The sequence below is a fragment of the Scyliorhinus canicula genome, chromosome 4 (assembly GCF_902713615.1).
Source record: "Scyliorhinus canicula chromosome 4, sScyCan1.1, whole genome shotgun sequence".
In the NCBI taxonomy this organism is placed as follows: domain Eukaryota; kingdom Metazoa; phylum Chordata; class Chondrichthyes; order Carcharhiniformes; family Scyliorhinidae; genus Scyliorhinus; species Scyliorhinus canicula.
The window spans coordinates 220491459-220508282 of record NC_052149.1 but is presented as its reverse complement, the minus strand read 5'-3'; the positions used below and the strand labels follow the sequence as shown (position 1 = coordinate 220508282).

Here is a 16824-nt window from a genome sequence, read left to right as displayed (position 1 = left end):
CTGAAATTTCAACTGAGCGCAGAGGTGCGTTTTCATGTGCAAATGGCCATATTCAGTTCTTTTTTGAAGGAAATTCAAGTTTTCTCCACATTCTGACCCAATGCCATTTTTCTCTGGCCTTTTTGCAGGTTGGAAATGCTTAGTGTGAAAAACTCACACCTGCTCGCGGTGAGGTCAGGCTCTCCATTTTAAGTGGTGGACAAAAATCGGATTTCCTGCTGCACACCATTTTTGTGTGGTGATGGGGGTTTGGAAGCCCATTAAAAGCACACCAGGTTTGAGAGCTCATGAAGAAAATGGAAAGCTTACTGGGAAATCGGGAACTTTCTGAAAAGTAAATGCCAATTTTTTTCAGACCTTCAGATGTCACTATTAGATGTGCATTGTAATGTAGATGTGTTTCAATTCAGTGGTTCATCACAATGAACTTTAATGGCAAGTTAATCCTTACATTGACTAGCATTGTGTAATTGGTCACATGTATTACAATACTTTTTACAAAGGAGAAAGCACCATAATGCAGTGACAAATGTTACAAAATTGCCCATTAACCTGTGCTGTCATCTCTTCTGCTGTGATTTACATGGTTATGGCTGATTTTTAAAAACTGCTTTTATACCTGAAGAAAATCTACACTTGGATAAAAATCGAACCACCTGCTTCCGTCCATCAATTGACAGGCACTCTGTTTTGAAATTGAAATTAACATCTTCTGTTCTTTCTTTCCCCGAGAGTACCGTGATATCTGTAGCAATTATGAATGATTTGCTGAATTTCAAGTGCTAATGGGTTTCAACCCAAGAGGCTCATCTGTGTTGTTTCAACCAAGTTAACAATTTCAAGAGGTTATGATAACAGATTATGCCTTTGATGTGGTTTCTGGTTTGTTCAAACAGCTAATAAGATCACAAGTGTTGCAAGGCTTTTTCACATGCCTGATGCATTTTCCTCCACATTCGCAATGGTAATGTGTTTGATGAACGCTTTTATTAGATGATGAGATGTTTATTTTTTCCCTCGGGAAATTAAAATAATTGCCATTGCTATTGCATAACTTCCAAGGAATGTACATGTGCATAAGGGGATACATTGGGGCATAGAGCGGCATGGGGTAGTATGGGCATTCTGCGAGCCTGGCAAGGAGCACAGTGGAGCCATGAGTTGGCAGGGATGGGGGGGGGGGGGGGGGTTTACAGCTGGGCTGCTGTGTTGTAGGACTGAAGTGGGCTTCACACCCATGTGCCTTATGCAGCCAAAGTGGCTTGCAATATACAATGTCAACCCAACCCATGTGAAGACAAAAATGACGTGTGAAGGCACATGTGGGTCAGGTGTACAGTTTCCAAGCTGCAAATACCCAGACGAAGATTTGGCCCTGGGTAACAATTTCTAGAAATTGGAGACAAACCTTCCAGAAGTGATATTAGGAACCAGTCCTACACACAAATAGTCGAAGTTTGGAACTGTGATTCGCAAATAGCAATTGATACCATATTAACTGTTCAATTTAAATCTGTGATTCATAGCTTTTTGTTATCCAAATGTACTGAGGGACAGCAAGAAAAGGCAGATATATAACAGTAATAATCTTTATTGTCACAAGTAGGCTTACATTAACACTGCAATGAAGTTATTGTGAAAAATCCCCTCGTCGCCACATACCGGCCGCTGAGGGAGAACTCAGAATGTCCAAATTACCTAACAGCACGTCTTTCAGACCCCATTTACTGGGGTGGGAGGGGTGGCACAGCGGTTCGCACTGCTTCTCATAGTTCCAGGGACTTGGGTCCAATTCCGGCCCTGAGTGACTGTGTGGAGTTTGTATTTTCTCCCCGTGTCTGTGTTTCCTCCAGGTGCTGTGGTTTCCTCCTACAGTCCAAAGGTGTGCAGGTTAGGTGGATTGGCCAAGCTAAATTACCCCTTAGTGTCGAACGATGTGTAGGTTAGGTGGGGCTAGGTGGGATGGGCCAGGGGAGTGGGTCGAGGCAGGGTGCTCTTTTAGATGGTTGATGTACACTCGATGGGCTGAATAGCCTTCTTCTGCACTGTAGGAATTCTAAGGAGAAACTTCCTTAAAGATCTGTCACCTATTCCCCCGAATATCAATGTTCTCTCTACCTCACAGTGAGCTACTGTATCTAACTGGAAGCTAGATCAAAAGCAACACTCTTTGGGAAGTCAATATTAGTTTAATGCTCGGGTTTCTTTTGGAAAGCAGCCTAATGACAATATTTCATTCTTAATGTGCACTGTTTGAAATAAAATAAGCCAAGATGATTAGCAGGCACCACAGCCATGCTGACAGAACTTGCCATGCCAGCAACAACATCTGCTGGCTCTATCACATGTACCTGGTTGTGACCATGACACGCTCATTCTGCCGGCTTCAAGTCATCATTGGACAACCGACAGGTCAGTTCTATCTGCTACAAGGAATCGGCATTCAACTTGAACCATGACAGCAGACAAAATGATATTTAATTTTCTGCACTGCATCTTCTTCCAGGCCAGCAGAGGGATTCCCCTGCACCAGCTGCCAGTGTGTTGGCCACAGGTGTAAGATCCATGGTCTAGTCTTTCAGTCAGTGTCGTGTATTTTCTTTCCTGTGTCATTGACCAGTGCCAATCTGCCCAATTTCACTGGATTGCTGAATTTCCTCACGCACAAGGAAACAAATATAGTTTCCACCATGTTGCTGCTCTTGGTCTGCTGCTGGCAGTTACTAGTCATTAGGCATAGCCTGTACCGGGGCGGTACGGTAGCACAGTGGTTAGCACTATTGCTTCACAGCGCCGGACCCAGGTTCGATTCCCAGCTTGGCTCACTGTCTGTGCGGAGTCTGCACGTTCTCCCTGTGTCTGTGCGGGTTTCATCTGGGTGCTCCGGTTTCCTCGCACATGTCCCGATGGACGTGCTGTTACCTGAATTGGACATTCTGAATTTTCTTTCCATGTACCCGAACAGGCGCCAGAGTGTGGCGACTAGGGCTTTTCACAGTAACTTCATTGCAGCGTTAACGTAAGCCTACTTGTGACACTAATAATAAAGATTATTATTACCTTTTCAGTGCTACCTCCTCAACTTTACCAACAGAATCTTCTGATACATAAATAACTGTGTCTGCGTTTGCAAATGTTAGCAAAAAGGATGCAAGCTGTCGTTAAAGGCTGTTGTTTGGGTGCACTGATATATTCAGCCCTGTAACTATAGAAAATGACAGATGTTACAAAGCTGGCACCAAAAGACACCTTACAACACAACTCGCATTATACTATCTAGACCTGCTCTTTGTATGTTATGTCCATGAAACAACCTTCCCTTTAAGGAACTGTGACAGGCCTGATGCACAAGCAGCAGACTCCTACTGGAAGGTGGTACTGGGTGCCTGATCAAGGAGAATATTAAGTTCTTCTGGAGCCATCACCAATTTGATCCGATGGACGGAATCTTCCGATAAATTGTCAGAGTGTTGGTTGCGGTGAGAAAACCAGCGTGTAGCTTTTCAGCTGCAAAGCTGAGTTTTCTCTCCAGATTCTCTGGCACTGTGCACAGAGAATATGGGGGCATGATTTCCACCGTTAGACTGGCAGGATGGGCCTGATCGAGTCAGCAACGCTGGCTTCACAGAGATTGGGGCACTATCTTCAAAGAGTGTCCGATTTGTGTCTGAAATAAGCTACCCCCCCCCCCCCCCCATACCAGCACCAGGTTGACCCCTCCACCTCCCCACCCCCCCCCCCCCTCCCAACAAGGATCAAGGTGGCCCTCCCATCCCCCTTCCACACAAGCAACAGGGCGACCCTCCCCACCCTACACATAAGGGAAGCCTTTCTCCAATGGAGCTTCCCTGAGGGCCTGCCCTGGCACAGTCCCCTGGCAGTGCCACCCTCTCTGGGCATGTCCTTCTCCCTACCAGGGCCTATGCTTACCTGTGTGCCCCCCAGTGGGTTCCCCGCAACTGTTTCAAGTTTTTAAAACCTGCTGTAAACATCGCTGACTTGCATGAGTTTTCAGTGAGGGGGTAGCATATGGTGGGGAAGCCTTTAATGATATTTACATTTAAAACAATTTATTGAAATGAGGTTCATGCCCTGTCACTGGTGAGGGGCATGGAAAACTATAAAATCAGATTCCACTGGCAGGAATCTCGTTTTCTGATTCTCGTGAAGTTTTGCGTCCGTGCCACCATTTACGCTCATGCCAAACGCGGGTGCAAAATCGCTCCCAATGTTTGTGAAACCCATCATAACTGAGTAATAGATTAGCTACAAAAATCCATGCAACCTGTTTCACAGAATCACAAAAAATACAGTGCAGAAGAGGACCTTCGGCCCATCGAGTTTGCACTGACACATGAAAAACACCTAACCTTTTCTTAGCGATTTCGTTACAAATATTGATACAAGAAATCTTCACCAAATGCATTGACACTGACATCACACCTAGTGACCAATGGTATTCCTATCCGTGGTTTCTGCTTGGCACCTACCTTCTGAATCATGCATGGGAATTCAGTGTGCAAAAGGCTTCCACAATAAATCTGCTTCTTATGACCAGATGATGCACCGTACTGGGCTTCCAAATGTCAATTTTGTTTCTTTGTTCAGGGGATATGAGCATCACTGACAAGGCCAGCATTTGTTGCCCATTCTTAATTGACTTGAGAAGATGGTGGTGAGCCATTCTTGACCTACTGAAGTCAATATAGTGTAAGTACACCCAGGGTACTGTTCGGGAGGGAGTTCTAGGATTTTGACCAAGCACAAGAGAAGTAACAGTGATTTAGTTCTACGTCAGGATGCTTTGTGACTTGAAGGAGGGCTTCCAGGTGGTAGTGTTCCGCTGCATCTGCTGTCCTTATCCTTGTAGGTGAAAACGTTTGCAAATTTGGAATGTGCTGTGAAAGGAACTAATGTAAAGCACAGGGGTCTAACGGGGTATGGATGACGAGGTAGGAATGATCTACTATTGCATGGAGCTTGCAGAATATGAGCACCCCCCCCCCCCCCACCCCACCGATAAGGAGGAGGAGGACCCTCAACACAGTTCACGTGCCTTCGAATAAATAGTCGGCCAGCCAGGCACCGACCCAGTAGGGAATTACTGGAGCTGTACATAATAGTTAATGTGTTAAATAAAATAACTTTTTTGTTTTTCCCAACAACTCACTGTGGACCCCTTTTGTGGCCCCTTACACAAGGAACCTTGGCTAGTTGCTGCAGTGTATCTTGTACATGGTACACACTGCTGCTACTGTGTGTTAGTAGTGGGGGGAATAAATGTTTAAGATGATCGATTGGGTGCTGACCAAGCAGACTTCTTTGTCTTGGGTGGTATTGAGCTTCTTGAGTGTTGTTAGAGCTGCCCTCATCCAGGGAAGCGGAGAGTATTCAATCACAGTCCTGATTTGTGCCATGTAGTTGGTGGACAGACTTTGGGGAGTCAGGAGGTAAGAGTCATTGTATTTGTACGGATGGTTCAGGTAAATGTATGATCAATGGCAACCCTAGAATGTCGATAGTGGGGATTCAGCAATGTTAATACCATTGAATGTCAATGGGGAATAGGTTAGATCCTCTCTTGTTGAATGTGGTCATTGATTGCCTGGCACTTGTGTGGAATAAATGTCACTTGCCTGCCGAAGCCTGAATGTTATCCACGTCTTGCTGAATTCAGGCATGGACTGTTTCAATATCTGAGGAATCGTGAATCCCGCTGAACATTGTGTAATCCTCAGTGAGAAACCCCACTTCTAACCTGATTTTGGAAGGAAGGTCATTGATTAAGCAGCTGAAGATGGTTGTGACTGGGACACTACCCTGAGGAACTCCTGCAGTGATGTCCTGGGACTGAGATTATTGGCCTCCATCAACAAAAATCATCATTCTTTGGGATACTTTGGAATGATGAGGTTCAAGTATTTTTATGACAGGCAAGCCGCAAAAATGACTAGACTGGAAAAGGAAAGGTTGTGGTGGTGTAGAATGAAGATGCTATTTAGAGATGGAGCTTAAAAGTTTAAGTGAAGGAAGCTTTATTCTGCATCTGGCTATGACTTACAAAAGCTAGCTGTTGACAAATGGATGTAAATCTGGAGGAATTCAGTTCCCTTGCGCTGAAACCTTCATCTTGATGAGCACATACATGAAAGGGAAATTATTTAAGATGCACCTCTATCATTCATACTCAATCCCATTAAGCTCAAAACAGAAAGGAGAGAGAATGTGATATGCACTCATAATGCTATCTGAGTAAAAAAGTAGTCCCAATACCATGATTAACGTCCATGATCTGAGTTTAGGCCGAAGTCGTTTAACCACAAGTTTAATATCAGTAATAACTCCTCCTGATATAATTTAAAGTTAGAGATACTTTTCCCCTTTTGCAAATAGTCTTCCGCCCTCAAGTGAAGAATGCTTTCTTATGTAGGGAATGCTCATTAGCTACTAGTTTTGAAATTCTCATTCTCAAGATCCCATCCCTTGCTATCTTACTTTTCCTAGCTCGACAACAATCCAAGAGCTCCTTGCTTCTCTGACTCTTTTTTTCTTGTGTATATCTCACTCCTTTCACCATTGATGGCTGTACCATTAGCTGTCCAGGGTCTTTGCTCTAGAATTCCATCTCCATTCCATCTCCCCTCTTCCATTTAGACACTCCTTAAATATCTCTCTTTCACCACATTTAAAATTCAACGCTTCCAATATCTCCTTCTTGTCTCGGCATCGGTTTTAGTTGGTTCAGTTTTCCGCAAAGTGCCTTGACGCTCTTATCCCTGTTAAAGCTGCCATCCAAATGTAAATTGCAGTCCATGTGTCTTCCGGAAATAATTTCCTTGTCCCTAATTTTGGGTTCATATTTTGTATATAGATGACAAAAAGTCTCCTGTCACTGCCTCTCTAGTTATACTCTAACTGAGTGCATACACACTGGGAAGTTCTGTAGAAGGGTCATTTAGACCTGAAATGTTAACTCTGTTTCCCTTCACAGACGCTGCCAGACCTGCTGAATTTATCCAGCATTTTCTGTTTTTATTTCAGATTTCGAGCATCCTCAGTATTTGCTTATTTACTGGGGATGGTCTTTTGTCCTTATCTCTCTAGCCCCTACCTTGTGCAGGCGCCTTCGCCGGCGAAACCTCAGAAGCTCTTTATGTTGACGAGACACAAAGTTAACAGCTGCATATTCCAATAGTGCAGAGAAGACAAAGAGTAAGCAGACAGCCATCCAGATGTCAATGGCTTTTACATAGGATACCTGAAGTGGGGAAAGACAATTATTATTCACGATACCGTAGCATAAGAACTGCACATTCATCAGATAACCAAGCTCCGGTTACTGTTCCATTCAAGGGAGTTTCATTTGGCTAAAGCCTTTCTGTCATTTTGCCATCACAAAACAGTTTGAAAGGAAATAAAGAATGGAAAGGCAATTAGATTCAACAAGAAAGACTTGAGGAAATAGACACAAGAGATAGGAAAGTAGGAATTGGAAACATCGGGAATGTCCAACAGATACTGTTAGGTATGTCTCAAACATACTGAGAGCCAAAGGACGAGAGAAAGCTTAGAATAAGAAAGTATTATGTGCCCATCAAGGAGAATATTCCACAGCCAGTGCGTACCAACATCAATCATGAATTTTCCCGCTATCTCATGCAAGATCTCGGTGCCCTCTTTTTATTTTTGAAATGGCTAGGGCAAATCTTATATCCATAATAATTTCAATATCTATATAGATGGATATAATATCTATATAGCTGTCAATTGTCATTAAGCTAAGGTAATTGTGAAAGGTAGCAATTAACCTAAAGGCAGAAAAACACTGGACTAGCAGGTCTAGCATTTTGTGCGGAGGGAGAGAGAAAGAGAGTTAAAACGTTTCAGGTCATTCTTCAGAACAGTTGAAAGGTCATGACATGAAACACCAACTCTCTCGCTCCACAGGTGCTGAGTATTTTGCGCATTTTCTGCTTTCATTTCAAATTTCCAACATTCGCGGTATTTTGTTTTGGACTTAACCTCAGTAGTCTGTATTACAGTCATTCTCCTGTGGAAAAAGATTCTTCGAATTTTTGATCGCGCTTGAGATTTTACTTTTTTAAACTTGTACTTTCAAATTGTCTGTTCCTTGCCAAAAGAAAATGGTCTGCTTGTTTCTACCATATATGGATACATTTCATTATTCTAAAGACCCATATCACGTCTTTTAGTTGATTCTCAGTGAAGGTACATTCAATTTCCCAAGTCTTTCTTTGTAACATAGTTTGAAACCTGCAGTTATCCTCATTATTCACCTCTGCGATTATTCCAGTTTACCTATATCCTTTAAAGGGTCATCAAAGCTGCGTAACATATTTCAGATTTGCCCTCACTAGTGACCTATGAAAAAGCATAATAAATGTTCTGGTGTGGTACCCAGAACTGCTCAGATGTAACCAAATGCTAACTTTCTTAGTTGCTAACTACTTCATATCTGCAAGATAATTTTTGGATATGATCAATTATCATACCAAAATCCCTTTCCTTTTCCATCCATCGCAATGCATTCCATTTTACATTGTTCCATCTCTGCTTGCAATGCCAGAGGCTGCAATATGCCTCCGGTATTTTAGGAGACTATATATTCTTTTGGCTTTGTCTCTATCTAGTTTGTTTTGGTCATTTGGTGCACACGAAAAATCTATAAGGGACTAACTGATGTCTTTGGTCAAACCCACCATGCACAGATCTATGATTCCTTCAACTGCTTGCATATGTTCAGAAGCCAAAATGTGCATCCATCGGGACCATTCCACAGCAGCAATGCGGTGTCTCAATCTCTTTCTTCCATGTAAAATGGGCATTGTTAGGTATCTTTGTTTGGGTTCCCATGTTCCATTATTTTGATTTAATTTTGATATTCTGTTAGTATTGTTTTGTTTAAAGTTAATTTGGGTGGATCACATCCCATAGAATTCAGCTGGTATTGCCCCTTTTTGAGAAAACGTTAGATGTATCCTGGTGTTTATCAGGCCAACCCAAACCCTGCCATTCTGCTGGCCTCTTTCATGTTATTCAAATGTTGCAAATGCAATCCCATTCTATATTTATTACCTTATATTTACTGACACTGAATCTTTCGCATGGAGCTGCGGAACAGGAGTCGGGGCTGTTTTGGGCCCCAATCTGTCTCTGGTGGGAAACTGATTAATGTCAAGATTTTCACATGCGTGAGCTACTAATTAGTACTGAGACGGGCTTCCAATTGAATTAAAGTTAGTCAGTGTGCCCAAACGTTGGGCAGCCAATCAGAGCCTTTCTAGCCTCAGGGAAGATCTGGCTGCAGGACAAGGTAAGTAACTGGGAGGATGCTTCAACAGGAAGGTGCCCCCAGAGTCACATTTTAAAAAGTTTAATAGAAAAATACAAAAAGCAGCTAGTTCACCATTGTGAAGCAGAGTTACTTTTGAATCTGCCCTGTACCCCCACCCAGGTTGGCAAGAAAGGCCTGTAGGCCTGCCAGGTGTGCTGTCAACTCAGCCGAACACTGGGCTCCCAACTCCAGATAGTTGATCTGGCCCCCACCCCCATCATTTTGAGAAACTGGAGACCGATTAGAATTTTTCAGTCAGACTCCATTACCCACCTTCAACAAGGCTCTTAAGGGAGCTTATTTCCTGCCCTTCCTTGCGGAAATGAACCCCACAACTCCTGAATACACACCTTCTAAAATGGCCATAGGAACGGGGTGGAGAATACTGGTTAGCCTCGTAATTTTCAGCCTTGTGCACTGTGGTTCCAGACATCTGCAGGGCCTGAAAATTCAGCTTTCAATGTTGATGCCAATTTTCAACCCACTTACCAAATGGGGATAAATCCAAAATATTAGCAGTCTCCTAATTTGCTTATTAACTGTGTAAAGGCACTAGCGAATTGTCAGCTTCTATTGCGAATATTTGCTTGGTATGATTCAAAAATAATGTAGGCATCACGTAACCTGGAGGACATCTCAGTGGAGCACCATTGCATCCCTGATACAGCATTTCCAATTATTACTATCCTTTTCTATTGACAAATAGTTTCAGTCCGCGTAATCTGTAACCTTTTACCAAGAGACATAGGGTTGAATTTTCCCCCTGTGTCACTGAGCAGACCTACATTGCAAAACCAAATGGGAGGCATGCTTGGCCGTAATTTTATACTTGCCAGGCCATTCCCACCATCGGTTGTGTTCCCCGGGCCAGTAAAGGTGCGGCAACAACACAACACTCGAATAAAGTGACGTTGGGTTTGCTATTTAGAAGTCAGCTCCAGCTGGGCTGCAGGAGTCTTTGGGGACCATGCCAAGTAAGTCAATTTATGAAAATTGTGGAAAGCCTGCTGTGGAATCATAAAACTTTTGACAGATTAAAAGCTGTTTGATAGAGTAAATCTGTTTTAAATGCAGTGATTGATCTGTCCTTAAAAGGTAAGTGACTATTAAATTGGCCAGCATTGCATAAGTGTTCAAATGCATTAGTACAATTTACCCAGTGGATAAAGTCCTCTTCTGCATTCAACAGTATGAAGAATCAGATTTTAAGAATGTATGCGACCCTGTGGTTTGATTTACTCATTGATTTACTGTCCTAATTTCTGCAAACCTTTGAGACACTCTTTCGGTAACCACTAAGTACAAAATGTATGAACAATATGATGACACCAGCAAGTCTTTGAAATGCTCATGAAATATCAGCCTTTCAAAATCCTTTTTGAAAAAGATTTCCCTCTTACAAGTTTATGAAACCGTCAATCATTACAACTTTTCATACTTGCATTGAAAACATGTTTAATCAACTTTACATCTCTTAATCTTGTCAAATAAACAATGACATTGAAAAAACAACACTTCAAAGATAAGCTTATTACAAGCTCATAAAACTGTCAAACAAATTTAGCAGTCCTATTTGCAACTGCGCAAAGAAGTCCCCTACAGAACTGAATCTGTTACTGAGTCTTGGAGCTCAGCCTGGCATTCATAATGAGACCTCCTGGCAAAACAAATATCTGGCCAGCTGTTCAGCCTGCTTTTTCACTACAGTTGACAGTTGGGAGTTGAGGGATGACAGCAAGAAGGCCGAACAACCATGAACAAAACTGGACCCCTGTACCAGTAAATGGAGATAAACCTTCTAACCTGTCCATCCTGGCATCTGCCTGCCTCTTGCTGCATCAGGTGGCGGCTGGACCGACACAAACCCACATCCAACTCTCTGATCAAATTCCAGGTGAGTGGGTTGACTTTCCGAAGTTGGAAACTTGACATCGTAAAATGGCCTGACTCCTGCTTTCTGAACCAATGTTGAAAATTCAGCCCACAATCTTTTAGCATTATAAGTAGAACTTTGTTAAATGCCTTCCTGGGCATTATTGGAAATGTAATTATTGTTCAGTGATAGAACACACATGTATAAAATCCCCGACAGAACTAATTTTAAAACTACATGTAAAATTGCAGGGTTAAGCTACTCCTTTGAGCTCTCACTTAATGTTTTTGATGCGATACAAATCTGCTTCATCGCTCGCTTAACTAGTGATATCTTGCACTCTATTACCTTTGGTAGTGACGCTCGAGATCCTGAGCTTTGAGTAGTCATGGTAAGCACAGTGGTTATTCCTAGACCAACGCGTGCTGGTGCTGCATCCATGTTAATCCAGAAGGAGACCCAGGACAGGATAACGATGAGCAGGCTCGGGATATACATCTGGATTAAGTAGTAACCCATCTGTCTCTCCAGGTGGAAACGTGCCTCTATACAAGTAAATTTCCCTGGAGTTGGACAGAAAAGTTAATGTGATATTATTTAGATTAGTTAAAATACTATATCGATAAAGTCTTCGAACAATGTCTACAATTTTCAAGGGACATTCATTCTGTTTCACAGAAACTGTTTGCATAGGCAGTTAGGCTGTGAAACGGGGAGTACAGAGTCAAGATAACTAGCAAAAAAATCAGAAGGGAGGTGAGGAGAAATGATGAGATGAGTTTTCATGGCCTGGAATGTATTTCCTGAAAGGAAGCAGATTCAAAGAGGAAAAATATGGAAATCCATAATTGACAAGATTTGCAAGGCTGTGGGCAAAGAACAATGGGTGGTGGGCGAAGGGCAAGGGCAGGGCAACTCTTTTAAGGAGCTAGCAGAGGCACAATGGGCTAAGTCACCTTCTTCTGTGCTGCACGATTCTACAATGCATACTACATCTTTGTCCACTTCTGAAAAGGGGCTCTGGCTTTGGCTGTCAATAGCAAATCACAGAAATCTGGGGCTGTGCTTCCCATGATTTTTTGATAATCGGCAATGTTTGAAAAACCATGTCCAGTCCCGACCCAAAATTCCAACATGCACTTCCCGCAAGCATGGCTTCCTGGCAGTGGTGTGAAATTTGGAAACTACATCTTTCAACACAATATCAATCCTCATTCATAGCTCTGTAATTCTGCTCAAATCAAGTGTAATGTTTGTGTTTTTTATTAAAGGCCCTTTGTTTTAATTCATCCAAGGGATTTTGGCATAGCAGGAAGACTGGCATTTACTGTCCATTGTTTGTTGCCTTTGAGAAGGTGGTGGCGAGCCATTTTGAAGCACCTTATGTACCCTCCGCAGCAGATTTGCAGCCAGGCTACCACTACCTGTGGCAACGTCTGCACCTGGGGAGACAGATAGGGCTTCTAGACATGCCTGCAACTCTGGCCCATCGGTCTGCCACCAGGAGGCACAGTAGCACAGTGGTTAGCACTGTTGTTTCACAGCACCAGGGTCTCAGGTTTGATTGCCGGCTGGGTCACTGTCTGTGCAGAGTCTGCACGTTCTCCTCGTGTCTGTGTGGATTTCCTCCGGACGCTCCGATTCCCTCCGACAAGTCTCGAAAGATGTGCTTGTTAGGTGAATTGGACATTCTGAATTCACCCTCAGTGTACCCGAACAGGCGCCGGAATGTGGCGACTAGGGGATTTTCACAGTAACTTCATTGCAGTGTTAATGTAAGCCTACTTGTGACAATAAAGATTATTATTATTAGGAGGCTGTTTCCAGTTATTAAAGTGATCCCCCAATGCTTGCGGAGTCCTGAAGACCGACTAAAAGATCCTTTAATTGGCCTCAATATATTGTTAATGAGCCATGTTGTCAACCACATGCAGGTGGATAGCTCTGCCACCACCACCCCTCTCTCCAACCTTGGGAAGAATAGCCTGGAGACAGGGTAGAGACAGGGAATTGGCGTGCCTGTGAATGGAGCTAATTTTAGCTCCCATCCCCTTTCAATCCTTGGCTAGCGGGGGTTCGGCATCCTGCCCCATGTGTGTAAAAGCACTTGCATAGTAAGGGAAAGTGCCCCCAGAATCTTTCCCTAGCTATCATTAAGGAATGGTGATAAAGTTCCAAGTCAGTTTGGAATGGAAATTGGAGGTTTTGGAGTCCTTGAGCTCCTGCTTCCCTTGTCTTTCTAGATGGTAGAGGAAGTGGGCTTGAGAAGTGCTGCTGTAGAAGCCTCGGCAAGTTGAGGCAGTGCACCTTGTGGATGGTATGCACTGCAGCTACAGGCTGCTAGAAGTGGAAGGAGTTACTGTTTTAGCTCCTAAATATGTGAGTTGATTTGCCCTGAATGGCGTTGAGCTCCTTAAGTGTTGAAAGTTGCACTCATCCAGACTAGTGGAGAATATTCTAGTACACTCCCGACTTACGTGCGGGTTTCCTCCGGGTGCTCCGATTTCCTCCCACAGTCCAAAAACATGCAGTTAGGTGGATTGACCATGCTAAGTTGCCCTTAGTGTCCAAAACAGTTAGGAGGGGTTATTGGGATAGGGTGGAAGTGAGGGCTTAAGTGGGTCGCTGCAGACTCGATGGGCCGAATAGCCTCCTTCTGCACTGTATGTTCTATGTTATGCCTTGTAGTTGGTGGAAAGACTTTAAGGAGTTAGGAGACAAGATACTCGTTGCGGAACACCTAGCCTCATGCCTGCTCTTGAATGACGTTATTTATGTACATGATCCAGTGAGGTCTTTGGTCAATGGTGGCCCCAGAATGTTGATGGTGGAGGATTCAGCAAATATGTGAAACTGAACATTAAGGGGAGATAATGAGACCCTCTATTGTTGGAGATGGTCATTGGCTGGCATGTTACTTGCTATTTATTAGCCCACACCTAAATGTTGTCCAGATCACACTGCATGCGTTCATGCTTAATTCTGAGTATTTGTGAATAGAACGGAATATTAAACATACAATTTACTGGTTAGAGACCTTGACATCTCCCCTCTGAAGATCTTACTTTTATCTGATAGATTTAGCTCAACAATGCCTTTTCCAGTAGGTGTCAAATTAAAACGAAAGGGATTCAAAAATCACATGCACATGGCAACAAAGACCGAGTATTGTTGAAAATGTGTATAAAGAGCAATTATTGTAAACATAACATCCTCTGCTCCCCCAAATCAGAACAAATAAATTGGCACCAAAAGTGATTTCTCACTAATTTCCACACAGCCAACAGCATTTTTGTTGCCTCTGGGACCGCCTGTGTAAAATTGTGATCTTCAGTTAGCAAACTGCAGCACATGTGACAATGGACAGTAATATAATAGATACAGGAAACCTTCACTCAAACAACACTGAACAACAATAAAAGGCAACTCATCTTCCTTTTGTTCATTCACTGGATTCCATATCCCATTGACCCAGACAGAATGAATGCATTCTCTTGCTTCTGTTAATCATTATGATTTGAATCAAGGAGATATGTGATTTTTGTTACCCCTTTAGAATATGTATTTCAATTAAAAGATTTCAGCAGAAAGCTTTTGTGAGTTTAAGAAGCAAAGACATTTATTTATTCTTACACACTTAACCCGAATTAAACATGGGGCTGGTTTAGCTCACTGGGCTAAATCACTGGCTTTTAAAGCAGACGAAGCAGGCCAGCAGCACGGTTCGATTCCCGTACCAGCCTCCCCGGACAGGCGCCGAAATGTGGCGACTAGGGGCTTTTCACAGTAACTTCATTGAAGCCTACTCGTGACAATAAGCGATTTTCATTTTCATTTCGTCACAGACACACACATTCTCACATAGATTAGATACAGGTGGAGATTGTGGACCTTTATAGCTTATAATTATCTCAGTCTCCGACCTATCGTCTCTGGTCTCCCATGTGGTAAGCCTGTAGTTCCTTGGATGTTTCAATACTTTAAAGTTGAAGTGAGGGATTGCCAGCTGACTGGGAGATGTCTTGTAGTCTAATTTATTGAAGGTTGATTCTCAGGTGAACTTGCGAGTGGAACAGGTAGGGAAGCCATTTTCTCTATTTTGATCACCCACTTTCTAGGCATGGTTTCTAATTACCTTGGCTGCTTGATAATTTGCAGCTCATTCTGACATGGTTTTCTGACCCTTCACTTATAGTTTTGATAGTTTTCTGGAGGAACTGCCTGCAAACAGCTTTTGCTGAGTTTTAAAATGCAGACAGTAAGCATGATTGCCTCACCATGTAACCTTCGCAAGTTCAAAGTACTTTCCACCTAAGGGGCTGATGTTCATGTTGATCCCAACGACTGTGCTGTGTTTGAACACCTTTGTGATTTATCTGGTCTAGTTAGTTGGGGAAAATCATCATGATTTAATAGAAGATTGACAGTATCCATCCCACCTCAGTCTGCCACCAATTGAGTTTTGTATCTCCCCTTTATTCACTTTGAAACTGAGAGACAGACAGTTTGGACATTAATTAGTCCTTTCGTTGGCCCACCCTTAACAAAGAGATGCGCAAATTCCCTGGATAACTCAGCCTGCCCACATTGAGACTTGGTACTGACTGTAGCTCAAATGTCAAAGGTCACACAATTTGCAACAGCCACTTTAATAGGCTGTTTGCATTCAGTTTTTGAAGTATTGATTGCGGCATGACAACATGCTTCAGTTACACTACAGCACTGCTTTTGTATTGGGAGGCTGCAATAGGAAATCAATTAGAAGTAGCAATAGAGATTTGTACTAATTCATTAATTTGGATGGGTCAAACCTATTGTTCACAAATACTCAGAACAACTAAAATTGAGTCATGTGATGTGTTTTAAAAAAAAAGTTTTTATTGGGTTTTATACATGATATATTTACAAATGTACATGCAGAGAAACAAACAAAAAAAACCAGAGGCAGTATATAAAAAAAACAAAGAATAATTTCATAACATATAGCCGTAAGGTGGGGGATTTCTCTCCCGATTCTCTTTTTTAAATACAAAACAAGCAAAACAAAACCGGGTGGAAGGGACACCTGGGTGGTGCCCCTGATGTCACTTGCATCTCTCGGTCCTTTTTTTTGTTTTTGTTTTTGTTCATGGCTGCCAACTGTGCATCTGCCACATGGGTAGGACCCTGCACTCCGGGATCTCCCTTCGCCCAGAGACTGTACTAGGTGGTTGCTTGCAGTGCTTCCTTGCTCTGGGCCTGTGGTTGCGGCCCTTTGTAGCCATATTGCTACTTTCGCTCTGATTCTGTTTTTTCCCTTTCCCTATGTCCCCCTCCCCCCACCTCCCCTCTTATCGCCCCTTTCGCGTGCTCCCCCCCTCTGGCCCCCTTCCCCAGATTTTTTCCCCCCTTTGCTACCCCGTCCCCTGCTGTTTGTTTCCCCCCCACCACCCGGCCTGGCGCTGTCCCCCCTGTTGGGGGTACGCCGTGGCCTTTATTCGCTGCATGCTCCCGGCGCTATCTTTGCCGTTAGTGGGATGACCCCCCCTCCCAGGAGTTACTGTCTCGTTTTTCCCTCGCCCGCTCCCTGTAGTTCCTGCCCGTTCTTTCCCCGTCT

At 43.2% G+C, this 16824-nt stretch overlaps 1 protein-coding gene across 3 annotated transcripts in view; it reads right to left on the bottom strand.

Annotated features, from left to right (window-relative positions):
• Positions 1–16824, bottom strand: part of glra1 (glycine receptor, alpha 1) — a 154990-nt gene that overhangs the window by 26014 nt on the left and 112152 nt on the right. For 2 of the 3 annotated variants that reach the window (XM_038796089.1, XM_038796090.1), the window contains exons 7-8: positions 11577–11791; positions 7112–7258 (exon numbers count right to left, since the gene is read on the bottom strand). In XM_038796089.1, coding sequence (XP_038652017.1) covers positions 7112–7258; positions 11577–11791 — 362 coding nt within the window. The remainder of the gene's footprint in view (positions 1–7111; positions 7259–11576; positions 11792–16824) is intronic. The other variant, XM_038796091.1, reaches the window with a different exon arrangement.